The sequence below is a fragment of the Thermobia domestica genome, unplaced genomic scaffold (genome assembly GCF_964235325.1).
Source record: "Thermobia domestica unplaced genomic scaffold, izTheDome1.hap1.1 HAP1_SCAFFOLD_389, whole genome shotgun sequence".
NCBI classification, from domain to species: Eukaryota; Metazoa; Arthropoda; class Insecta; order Zygentoma; family Lepismatidae; genus Thermobia; species Thermobia domestica.
Window position 1 is genome coordinate 23172 of NW_027656100.1, and position 13843 is coordinate 37014.

General features: G+C 33.9%; 1 protein-coding gene across 1 annotated transcript in view; it reads right to left on the reverse strand.

The window, feature by feature from the left end:
• Positions 1–5330: 5330 nt before the first annotated feature.
• The window catches only part of LOC145676819 (uncharacterized), a gene marked incomplete at its 3' end in the record, with an annotated part of 44623 nt that continues 36110 nt past the window's right edge, over positions 5331–13843 (reverse strand). Inside the window, exon 2 of the mRNA XM_081747598.1 lies at positions 5331–5640. Coding sequence (XP_081603724.1) covers positions 5331–5640 — 310 coding nt within the window. The remainder of the gene's footprint in view (positions 5641–13843) is intronic.

The following is a 13843-nucleotide window of genomic DNA, read 5'->3' on the forward strand; positions in this document are numbered from 1 at the left end:
TGGGACTAGTGAATTTCTGTACGCAAATATCACTATTACGTGGTTCAATTAGCACAAGAGAAATATATGGAAATGGGATATATATGGAAATTGCCAATGGATAGCGGCTGATACCACATAGACTATGTTATGATTCAGGACAAGTACCGGAATAGCTTAAAGAACGCGAATATCTTCACTGGTCACTTTCTTGTGCTCGCCGAAGAAGATATTCAACTGAAAAATGTAGACAGAAAAAAAGTAGGCAACAAATTGCTGAGTACCGAAAATTTGAAATACGAGGAACTAAGAAACATTTTTGTTGAAAATTCGAAGAAAAATATACAAACGAGGAAAGAATAGACGCAGGTAGAAACGCACGGCGGTAACACATTAAATTTTTCTTACAGTAGGTTACCACTAACACAAAACGAACAAGAAATCATGGGTTGCAGAACAGAAATTGCAGAAAAGAAGGGAAAAGAACACGTTGAAACCGGTTGATACAGAAGAAGGCAGAGATATGCACAGAAAGTTAAATAATGAATTCGAAGTGAAACAGACAGATCGAGGGAAGAGTTTTCTAAAACAAAATTCGAGGACATAGAATAATTAAAAAGAGTTGGGAAATATGAGGAGATATATAAGGAGGTTAAATCTATTGAAATTCGAAGGAAACAAGAGGGTATTACAATCGCAGTAGAAAATAAGAATGGGAAGGTACTCAGGGAGAAAAATGAAGCCATAGGAAGCTGGAAAGAATAATTTAATACTTATATGAGAGTAGGGATAGACAGTGTAGCCTAAAATTAAAGTAGAAAATGAAGTTGGCGAGTATGATAAATGATTTAGTATTGTTGGGGATGAGATTGAACATTCTATATCCAGTAGAAAAGCAACCGGGATAGATAATATACCAATCGAATTGAATCAAAGTATGGGAGAAAAGGGAAAGAAAGAATTATTCGGACGATGTGATGAAATACATGAAACAGAAGCGTGGCCGAATGACTTCCAGAAGTCGGTCATGTTACCGATGTTTAAGAAATCGAACCTAAGGAGATGCGACGATTATAGAACTATTAGTCTCATATCACATGCAGCTAAAATTTTGCTCGGAATGCTGAACAGCAGGCTATATGGAAGAACAAACGAAAAAGTTGAGGGGGAGGAGAATCGGGTTCAGAAGAGGTAAAGGCACAAAGAGATACTATTGGGTTATTAAGGGCGATTGGTGAAAGATTATAGAAAAAGGGAAAGATGTATGTGTCGTATTTGTTGATCAAGAAAAGGCTCTTGATCGAGTGAATTGGGGATTGTTGTTGGGAGTTCGAAAGAAGATATGTTTGGAATGGAAAGATCGAAGACACATAAGAAACTTATATGAGCAAACAAGTAAGTGTTTGGATAAGGGAAGAACTGGCGGAAGAGAGTGCAAATGGAAGGGTAGTTCGACAATAATACTACCTCTTTCCAGCACTATCTATTGTCTATTTAGAAGAGATTGAGAAAAAGTTTACATGATGATTACGGCATTTCGGTAGGAGGTAGAATGATTAGATACATACGATTTGCAGACAAATTAGCGCTTGTTGCAGAAACTGAAAAGAAAGTCAATAAAATGTTGGTAAACGTGAGGATGGGCTTTGAAAAATAGGGGATGAAAATAAATGTGAGAAAGAGAAAAGCCATGGACATTAGAACGAAGAGATATGTGCCAAACATAAAAGTGGGAAAGAAGAAAATAGAACAAGTGAACAGTTTTCGATATCTGGGTAGTATTCTTTGTAATGTCATGAAGTGCGAACATGAAAAAAGCAAGGGTAAAAATGGCGGAAAAAAAGTTTAAGAGGAAGATAAGTCTGTTTTTGAGACATTGAATAAAGAGTTGAGAAAAAGACTCATAAAATCCTTCGTGTGGAGTGTTGTCCTGTATGGGGCGAACACGTGGGCATTACGTAAAATTAATGAAAAAGGACTGGAAGCCTTCGAAATATGGGCGTGAGGAAACGAATGAGAGAGTGTTAGAAATGGTGGGAGAGAAAAAACATATTTAAAGATTGTTAAGAAAAGGAAGAGACTGGTTGCAACATTGCTTAAGAAGAAATTGTATTACGAGAGACGCCTAGAATATACGGTGCCGGAAAAGAGAAGGAGGAAGGATACTACAATTAGTGGGTGATAGAAAAACAGAAAGGTCATACGTCAAGACGAAGACATTATCAGAGGACCATGGAGCATGGAAGCTTCTCAGCTGCTACAAGTGACCTACCAGTAAGGGGGAAAATACCAAGATGATGATGATTAAGATAATTGTTGGAGAGGAAAATGGCGTTTTTCTCTGAGGAAGTATAATTTTCCTCTGTTAGAGCAAAATTTCATTCTCGTCAGATATCTCGTTCTCTTTCTTCACAGTTTGTTCGAGTATTTATGAGTAGAAAAAGATTAATTTATATAGATGTATATTGTAGACAAAGGTATTACAGTTAGAAATAAAGCCTGTTAAAGAAATTTATATCAAATTACCCATGTATGTGTCAAGGACATTCCGAAGGTCAAAAGTCTAAAAAAAACTTTATTACCTCTACATGGTTAAAATATAGAGCACGAAATACACAAATCAAGATTCTTATGGACTCGATACCTACAAGGTAAGTGATAGATATAAAACTTTACCGGCATTATGTTGATCAGTAGGGATCAAAACTCTTATTTGATACTATAATTCACTTTCTGTGGCAGGAAATGAACCACCTCCGCTTTAACGGTGATCGCTATAGAGTAAAAACAGTAATAGATAATATGAGATATTTTTCAGCAATCACACAAGCGCTGAAAAATAACCTATCTTGGCTCTTATCTCTCCACTACAACTGCAAGTGCTAGAAATCTACGTACTTTCCCCGGTTTCAATATTAACAGAATGAAATATAATCCCATTCAAATCATTCATTCACATAATGTACATGTCCTTTATATATAGTTCGAATAAGTAATTTTATACTACCCGTCGAACTCAGTACGACCTCACTTTGTAAATCATCTGTGAGTGACAAATGCATAGAACTCGAAAAAGTAGTAGTTATAATTCTTCATCGCTAAGCAGTTATCATGCGTGCATTCGGCGTGGGAGAACATGGTTTCATTCCCAGCAAGAGCTCACGAGGCTCAGATTTTAGTTATTCTGTAAGTTCACATCTCATATAGATCGCTGCTTGAAAAGACGCAAAACTGAAATTCAACAGAACTCAACTCGAGAAAGTGGTCATTAGGGATCCCTGGCTCAGTTCTGGAGAGATTATGCCTGGCGTGTGGGATCCCTGGTTAGAAGCCTGTCCAAGTATGTTTCTGGTGGTATCGTGGACCTCGCTTTTCCCGAGGTACTCTCGTTTCCTACCACATTTTCTGACACCCACAGTTTCGTTCAAATCAGCATGACCTCTGTATTTTTTCCATGTATTTTAGTCACAGCTTTCCCTCAAATTTGTGAAAGTTTATTAATTTTATTTTCAGATTTCGCTATAAGCGTGTTTCATTTGACAAGGGTATACATCTTGTCATACCGCCTCCTACGAAAATGACGCATTGATTACATAAAGGTTTTTCCACTATCTCCTCTACATAGATATTATATAATGATCGCGGAGAGAGCGCCTTAGCCGAATTCCTTGTCCAATTACATTCTTCTCTTTTATTTCCTCCCTCGATGTAACAGATGCATGCTGGTGAAAGAATAAGCTAATTTCAAACCGTTGGGTTTTCTATTCCAAACTAACTTCTTTCCAACTCAAACAACAATTCAACATTCATACATTCTGAAGCGTTTTCTAATTCAATAAATAAAACATTGATCAATTTCCATTTTTCAAATACCCTTCACTGATTATCGTTAATAAACCAAATGCACTTTTTACGCCCTTAACTCTTATGAATTAGAACTGTTTCTCATCAGCTTTTTCTTTGATCTTGTGCAGAATATTTTGTTCAGTATTCGAAGCAAAATTTAAGTTGTTAGCATTATGAGACTAATAATACTATAATTCTGGCATCTCTATGGGTTTGATGTCTTAAACATAAGTATCATGATTGACTTCGTAAATATTATGGCCACTCTACTGTTTAATATATTTCATTACAAGCTAGATCCTACAACTCCTTGCTCTTGTTTAACGTATGCTTATCTCTTTTGATTGCTATATTATCTATTCCACTTGCATTTGAATTCCAAATCTCGGATCTGGCTTTTTTAAATTCACCCTGAATAATCACATAGATTCTGTAAATTATTTAATCATGTAATCAGAAAACTGCGATTACTATTTTTAATACGTTGTATTTATGAACTCTGACTACCTTTTAAAGGTACACTTACCTTTAAAAGTAAAACGAAAATACCTAGTACTTTAGAGCAGGTTGAACTATATTCAGACTTAAGTGCACTGGAAAAATCTTAGAGCATTTGACAAGAATGATTATATTCTTAGTACAATAGCGAGGACTATGCAAAAAGAGTAGACAACAAAAATACTTTATTTCTACATCGACGTCAGAATAAATCATTAATGGTAACTGACGGATCATTCTTTGGAATAAAGTTATATATTGAGTTAGTTGTAATTCTGGGTAATGTTTTATAACTACTAAAATTCTGGAATTAAAACAGACCGGCCCGTTCCGTAAGTAGGGTACAAGTCGTGAGTTTGCATCCAAAAGCAGGCATTATGGAAGAGACGTTACAATAAGTGATAGTCTGTTCAAGGAAAATAACTTAATCTTTCCCTTTCGTCCTGGGAAATAAAAATGTTTAAAAATAACGTACCATTATTTTGTAGATTCTGAGAAGTTTTTTTAAATGTATATGTTTTAAGCACGTGAATTCATCGATAATTTTATACGGTATGTTACGAACAGAGAAACCGGTCTAATCACTTTCACACAGAATCTGAGGCTTATGTAATGGATGGGTCCCAAATATCCGGATTCCTCTCCCAGAAACCCCTACATTTCTGTAAATTTAAAATATTTTTAGTGATGATTTTAGAAATATTAGTATAATGTACCCTCGAATTGATCCACACCCAAAGCTCTGGGACCGTCATTAAATAAATACCTGTGTACGTGCCTTCATGAAATGCTGCAGCGTTTGTTATTGGTACTGTATGACTCTTATACTAATATCATAAAATAGTAGTCTAAATAGAAGTGATACGGTTCATTATCTAACTATATTGTTTAACGAAATATGTTACTGGATACGTTTTATTATTTACACAATGCAAAAAATGCTTAAAATGATTAACAATTTCATTTCAAGGAATGTACAGAATGATTATGTTATACATGAGACATACCTGGATCATCACATGGCTCACTTCCAATTAACTGATCTGTGCAGTTGCATAGTTTCATCTTCTCTTCTACCTGGCATTGTAATATACAAGCTGAAAAGCTATAGTATTTAAATGCCCACATGTTTTCATTTTCATCTGGAAATCTACATTTCCTAGATTCGACAGGTAAGTTCCTTACATCTTTTTCAGCTTTTTCTTCTACAGTAATAAGCTTTGTCTCATATTGCTTGGCCGCTTTTGGGGTGATAGTTCCTGCTGATGACCCAAATGTTCGTTCCATGGGAATTTCGTATTCCCCCAAGACAATTACCTAAAGGCAATCGTTTAAACAAAATAATCAATTTTTCTTCTACAACAAACTACAAGTTAATAGAGTTATTCTATATATAAAGTCCACAATAAGCAATCTCACATCGTACATTTTCATGTAAAATAGGATGAAGTTACAATATAATTTCATTGTTATTTTTAAAATTTCTTCCGATGTCGGTAGTTGCGACCGGAAAGGTTTGTTTGAATCAAACATATGACACGTTAAAAAAGTTTCAAAAGAAATTTCAATTCTTACTGATTTCTGAATTTCACAAAGAATAGGACATAATTATAATACATAATGCTTATATATATTTAAATTTTATATTATATATTTAAATTTAGACACACAATAATTCTTGTTCACGTTAACTTTATATCAATAAGTATATTGTGATACTAATATTAAGATATTGTTACAGATTTTCGGTTTTAGTTAAACCAAAGCCCGATTTTAGTGGTTTTGTATTAGCAGACGGAGTCTCTTATTCTCAGTCTAATATTCGATAGTGAAATTTAAGTTCAACAATATTTCGTATAATGTGAATTCTTGTTTACTTTACTCCAAATTTAGAAATTACTTTATTAACTATTTTACAAAGATAGAATGTTAGAGATATGAAATAAGTTTATTATTTTACACATATTTTATTTACACACATCTCATTCTCTTTGAAGAACCCAAAACGTGCAGCAAGTTTAAAAACTACCTTGCATTTTCTTGATCCTATCAAACTTAAGATACTAGTAAAACACTCCTCAAGTAGTCATATTTCTTCAAGGGTTGTTAGAATGGAGTAGTTATGCCACTTCTAAGTTCTGGTTAACAGCCATAGAATTATTATTATTTTTAATTTCTTAGAAATGCATCTGTACTTCAGATATTTTAATGAACTTTACAATTAATCGTATCTAGTGGGTTACTGAAATACGCTCGCTAGCCAAATAATTATATCATTAGGTACTTCTTAAAGTTAAGTCGTTAAGCTGATATATGAGTCAGGGAACGAAAAATACTACTAGTTTGATACTGACAGGAAACCTACAACAACATACAGTCTGATGCTTGTGCGTAAGAAAGGGGAAAGTCGGCGATAAATCTAATTCGTAGATGTGGAAGATTGTAACAAGCATGTTACACGGACCGAATGGTTGCAGGCAGTTCGACTGACGAGTATAGTTAAGCTACCGTGCCTCCTCCATTGTTGGTAAAAGCATGGTGAAACCAGTGAACAAGGACAAGGACTAGAGGCTCACCTGATTAAGGATGTTCAGGTCTTAGACTGATGAAGATGCTAAAACAGGTCATAGCGTTGACTTCGGAAAATTAACTGTACATTTCATGTATGGATAATGCATGTTCTACCTGAAAACACACTTCTTTATACTCCTTAGAATACAACTCTCTGCAGCAGACGTCCCTCATGTATAGCAATATTTGGTGCACGGGACTACAACTGAAATGGACACGCGCCTATTGCGTCATTGCGAAATGACAATATGTTAAATCGTTCGATTAATCATTTTTATGACATCAACGATCGAAACAGAATATGCAGCATAACATCGGTTAAATTGCTATAAACGTGTCTTGGAGGACGACGATAGAAAGATGATGACTATATTATGATTTATTAAATCTTCACATTGTCATTTATGGAGGAAAAGTGGGCGTGTAAAGCATCTTTATATCCCTAATTATCGGATGGCTTCTGATAATGTATGCATAATCATATTCGTCACATTTCTAGCTGGGCCATCCTTCTTAACACACGATCAGTGTTCGGGTGTTTTAATTGTATGATAATAATGAATTTCAATTATTGATGTGACTGCTAAAATCACATAGTCTTAAATCAGTCGACGATATATTAGTCATTTTCGATGTGCTCAACGCATTCTTCGAAATTTTCGAAGATTATGTAATAGATGATGCTTCTCATACTTATCCTGGTACCTAACAAGTTATGATTCGATATGTGCTGAACCACATTGCAGGTATCATATGATCCAAAGTAAACTACTTTCTTCAATAGCATGAAATACAGTCTTGAAATCTCATCATCTGATTGTTACTTTCTTGCAACAACCTTGAAATATGTATTGTTCTTTAGAAATTCTTACTCATATTAAATTTATTGTCAGAAGGGTTGTTGTTCCAAACTGAGTGTGTCTAATAAATGTTAATGTATCATTGCGTTAATCAGTTTTGTCATTGAACTTATAATCCCAGAAAGGAACGCCTAAATTGACAGTAAACATTAAACCAAAGAAAAATATTATAAAATATCAGATTGACTACAACTAAGGCGTGTTTTAAATAATGTTATTAAATAATATATCAATATTTGAGTATCCGATTTTAATTGTCTGCTATGAAAGTAACATTATTTTATTTAAAATTATTTTCAAATGGCATCACTGATAGAAGCCTTGAACCAAAACTTGCAGAATCAGTAAAATTATTGTTCATCTAATGTTCTTATCATGCAAGTAACATACAATGCATGTTACAAATACTTCGTTATGATTCATACTATAAATATAGAAGAATAGGGACATCTGTTAGACCTCCTTAGCGACTGATCACAACTGTAAGCAAATCGGTTGAACTCACTTGATATTTCGATAGTCATACATTTTTTATGTAAAGTTGGAACACGAAAAAGTGCATTCACACTTTCATTTTCATGCCTCTCAACGTTAGACAGCAAACATTGCACTGATGTTGGCTGCACTGAGAACAAGTTTAGCCGATTCCGCAAGTGTTCTTGTTGTTCGAAAGATATCAGTTTAGCTAACTGTAAAGAAGAAAAATGAAGTCCTTTCGCACGAAAAAACAAACGCGAAGAACACATTGTTTATTATGTAAAAATTATTGATGTCATGAGTCAGTTACAAAATGATATGACATAGTAGTGATCTTAACCTTAGCCACACCAAGTAAAAACTCAATGATTTACAGACTTTCTTCTGTTTCACAGCTTAAAATATTTTTATAGAATCTCTGAATGCTTTACATTATTCGCTTCAACATTACTTTCATTTTTGTAAGTATTCTCGTATTATATTTGAAATCAAATAAATATATCAGATAGGAGAAATGTGACACGAATTTTCTTTTGCGGAAATGTCTTCTATGTGCAAAAGCATCGTATTTTTTATCTTTTTTAAAAATAAGTAACATTATTATGCGATTTATTAAAGAAACGCGAATATTTTCCGTTGGTCTACTAAGTTCTTTGTCTCCAGGGTGTTCCACGAATGCAATAAAAACGAAAAAAAACGAAAAGACAATCTAATAAATTAATTACGGGATGTGCTATTTGTGAAAGTTTAATTTGTAAAAACCATGACATTAGTAGAGAATTAATCATAGGTTTTAAGCACGGCAAATAGTAACAATGTATATCTTTGGGTATTTGTAATCACATAATAAGAGTTTGTGAAATTTAATCTCCGATTACTAATACATGAGTGTGTCCATTAGAAGCACTAACAAAATCAAAGATTTTCAAGTTCTCACTTGCAAAATACCGTAATATACCATCCATTATTACGTGGAGTTTTCTAGGAAAACTAGAACTGTAAATTAGTAAAGAATAATAAACGAAACATCATCACTTATGAGTGTGTATGTGAGTGAGATAGAGAGAGATGGACAAAGCGAATGGAAATATATTTGAACGAAAAAAGATGAAAAATAAACGCACACACATTCCCGAATGAAAGTTTCGGTCGCCCAGTTAGGACAAACTTTTGGAATCTAATAACGGAAGAGCAGTCGGCAAAATCATACTTTGCTTTTGTAACTTATTTTGCGACAACGAGAAAATTGACAAACGAAATATCTTCACCAGCTTCCTCGGTTACTTTAGCCAAGAAAAATGAGCCAATAAGCTTGTTCTATGTTTCAATTCTCGGTTAAAAGTTATTTTGTTATCAACTCGGTTAACCCTATTTCACACAAGGTGGGTACAATGGACTCCTAAGCATGTAAAATGATTTGTAAGTTCTTTACTTTTTCTTAGTCATATGAATATCAAAATATTCCTCTGGTAATATAAATAGTGCTTTTGCGTAGAATGTCCCAAGTCTATTCCGATATAATACAGAGCAATTTCGGATAATGTACAAATGTTACGTAGGCACACAAGGTGAGTCCAGTGGACTCTTATTTAAACATGGATTGCTTGATTATTAGAAAGTATTTTTGAGTGATTATTTTGAATCTGATCAAATAAGAAATTTTTACTAAGACATTGAAATCAATTTAATAATAATAATAATAATAATAATAATAATAATATAATAATGATAATAATAATAATGATAATAATAATAATTCCATAAATTCAATGGATACAATATGTAACTTGTCACAAGACAATACACTAAAACTTCAAAACCTTTACCGAAAGCTTTGAAGCAAAGTGCAACTACTAACAATGCAGGATTACACAAGGAACAATAAATAACGGTATGTAAAAATAAATTCAAACAATAATAACTGAACAGATAAGTTGTGCAGCCTAAGTATTATTGTTCAGCCTAAATACAATTTTCTTTGTGAATGCCGATATGTTTTTTTAAGACCTGGCAACGTTGCGGAGTTATCTGTGTGGTATTCTTGATAACCAGGAGTGCGGTTTGTATTCCGTCTTTCGTTTGCTTTGATATTTCTACAGGCCATTTAATGCGATTCAGTTTTTTCGCTGTAGTATTTATTATTGAAACAAAGATGAAATATCTTTCTTTGGAGGACATTCAAAGAATTTTAGAACACGATTTTTCAGAGGACGAAGACGATGGCCCTGTTCTTAATGCCGGAGAGATCAATTCTCATTAGTATATGATTCTCCTAGCTCTGGAGAGGAAGACAATTTGTCTCAAGACCTGGAAGATGCTCCTGACGAGATTGACATCGTAGATAGTGTTGGTATTAATGAATTGAAATCTAAAGCCGAAGAAGAAATATATCATATTTATAAGTCTAAAGATCAGACGGAATGGTCATCAGAACCAGATCCCAACACCAAGATGAGGCCTCATAATACTATTCGCACAATACTTCGCAAGCTGCAACTTCCACCTAATACTCATATTGAAACTACGAGTGATGCTTATTTGTTGTTTTTATCAAGTAGTGTCATTGAGGATGTTGTAAATTGTACAAACTTGGAAGATCAGAGGCACTACAAAAACAATAATATGTAATATGTAGTAACAGTCTCTTTTCGTGGTCGTTGTTCATTTCGTCAATACATTTCATCGGAACAGAGAAATAGGGTTGTAAGATTTAGTGGTTGGATGATAGTGAAACCTTTTACCCTCTAAAAGTCACCCCATTCCTCGGTAAAGAAGATTCAAGTGCTAAAAGTGCCACCAATATTTCTTAGAAAATTGTAACTGAACTTACACAGCCAACAGAAATGTAACATTAGCCGTTTTGTTTATAGATTTAATTTAGTAAGCACTCTTACGAAATGTAATGACATGTGTAGGGACAGAAAGGAACAATAAAAGGATTACTCCTCCTAAATTTCTAAATGCAATATCATGTGATCTTAAATTTACACGATTTGGATTTGCCAAGGAATGTACACTGAGTATGCACGCTCCTATGAAAAATAAGTTTGTGTTATTACTATCAAGTCTGAATGACGGCAACTGCATAGGGGACAACTTTAAAAAAAACAACAGAAATCGTGCAATAGTATAACCAAATGAAAATAGGGGTTGATCCACTGGACCAAATCGTTCATGCATTTTCGTGAAAACGGAAGACAAAAAGATGGCCGATGGCAGTTTTCGTGAACTGTTTAGGCATCATCGGTGTAGCAGTTTATGTAATTAATCTCAATCTGCATCCCGATTGTAATCTGAAGAACAGGACGAAAAGGAGGGAAGGCTTTCTAATCCAGATTGCGGAGTTATTAGTGCTTGATTATATTCAACGGCGTTTTCTTTGTGGTTTGCGGAAAAACATTGCACAAAATGTGAAGTCGCTACGAAGTGAGACAATATCATCAACGTCGCAAGTTAAATCCACTGCCGGAAAAACATGTGTTACTTGTGTGGTGTAGGAAAGGCACGAAAGCAAAATCAAGTTTGCCAAATCTGTAGCCAAAATGTTTGTAACGAACATTCAGTTTATAAGAGAATGTGAGTGAGATGCATGAAAACAATTATTAAAGTTACAGTGCGAGCATGAAAACAAGGTTTAAATCTGTAGCTATTTTCATGCAATGTTACTCACAATTGTTAGAGACTTAAGGAAAAGAGGAATTTTTCTTACTGGTGACTACCGGGCTGTCTGTCTTCTAATTGGTGAGCTATCGTACGTATAGTGTTTTTCAAAGCTAAACCAAGTTTTCTTATCAGCACTAAAACTGTCATATGGTTGTTAGCGGCCACGTGGGGTTTGTCAACCAGTTGGATGTTGCCGGTATTACAAAAACTTAGCCGCGCTCCCTGACGCCAGGATAAACAATGAAGTCTGGAACTATTCTTTCTGAGTGCTGCAAACCAATAAGCAGATACATAAAACCAGAATAACCATTTAAAATAGTGATAAAATACGTACAGGTCATTCAACAAGTAATTTTCTCTCCTATTAATATAATAATAATAATAATAATAATAATAATAATAATAATATGATAGTTTTTACGTCCGAGCCATTTCGGGCTACTGTGCATTTGTGGTAATGCTCGGAAAAGAGAATAGAAACTGGACCGCACGTTGGACCGATATTGTATTTTACCCGTCTGAATCGGGTTTGCCCGATTGAACCGTATGAATTGGGATGACCTGATAATCCCGTTTTTATGAAAACAAGCTTAGTCCGTCATTATTGTAAATGATGTGTTGTTTCAATTTATTATCATAACACAAATTGTTCTAATTATCATGTACGAACTCATTACGAGTCTATCGGCTCAGATGGTCCAAACAGGCCAAACACGGGTCAAGCGGGTTTATCAGGTCTAAGGATCGAGTAAATCAAACGAAATGGGTATCGGACGGGTACAGTTTACCCGAAAAGTTCAAGCACTAATTATAGGTTAAAATCAATACTTAAGAGCTCTAATTGTTTGCATTCACTTTTCTCTTTCTTTTTTAGGTAATCGACCAAAGAAATTGCGGATACATAAATATAAAGGCTCAAATCTAAATTATTGCATTATATTATTGCAATGAGCATCAACGTGATTTACTATTAGGAGTTAGCGTGATACACTAATGTTAGTCTTTTATAAATGTTATTATTATTATTATTATTATTATTATTATTATTATTATTATTATTATTATTATTATTATTATTATTATTATTATTATTTGTTTATGCCCTTCATGCAACGTGGAATCAATCTCACATAAAGCACTATATCAGACCTGATTGAACATTATTTTGAATATTCTCACATAAATAGATAAAATAAACAATTGGAACTTAACACTTCAAGAGTTCAAAACATGTCCTCGTTTTCGTTTTCCTCAGTTTCTGAGGACGATTGATCTATCTCGATGACAACATGATCTTTGTCTCCATCAAAAATCTTTTTCAAGACATGTTAACTTTGTTCAATGTCCTCAGAAAACATTATTCTTATTCTTATTATTATTATGATTATTATTATTATTATGCGACAGGCCATATGTCTATAATGACAATGTAAAACTTTCTTTATAAAAAAAGAAATGATTAAAAAGCATTATATTAAGTACCTAAATCCTGATATGTATTAATGTATGCAGGTTAATATCTGAGTAATAAAGCTATCATTATTAATTTCCTGTGTATCGTATCCTAATTTGTAGTTTCTGCAGTTTTTATATACGTGACGAATCACATTAGAAAGAAACTAATCAATTATATATGGACATGTATAACTATATCTTAAAGTTAGAAATAATATACATACAAGCAGAACAGATAAACAGGCAGAATCTTTATTAAGCCTATTACTAGTATTACATATTATTATTAGCAATAATAATAATGATAACTAAATTCCTGGCGCAACAGCCTTTAGAAGGCCTGGACTTATGGCACTCATTTCTGTGGGGTAATGTGTTTAGAGGTCTGCACGGTCACGGGCTATTATGATAACCGTAATGGGGTTAGTCATACTGACAGCTTTGTACAGTTCTACCTGAGTTGGAGCGGCAACGCCGAAATCTAGTTACAATGA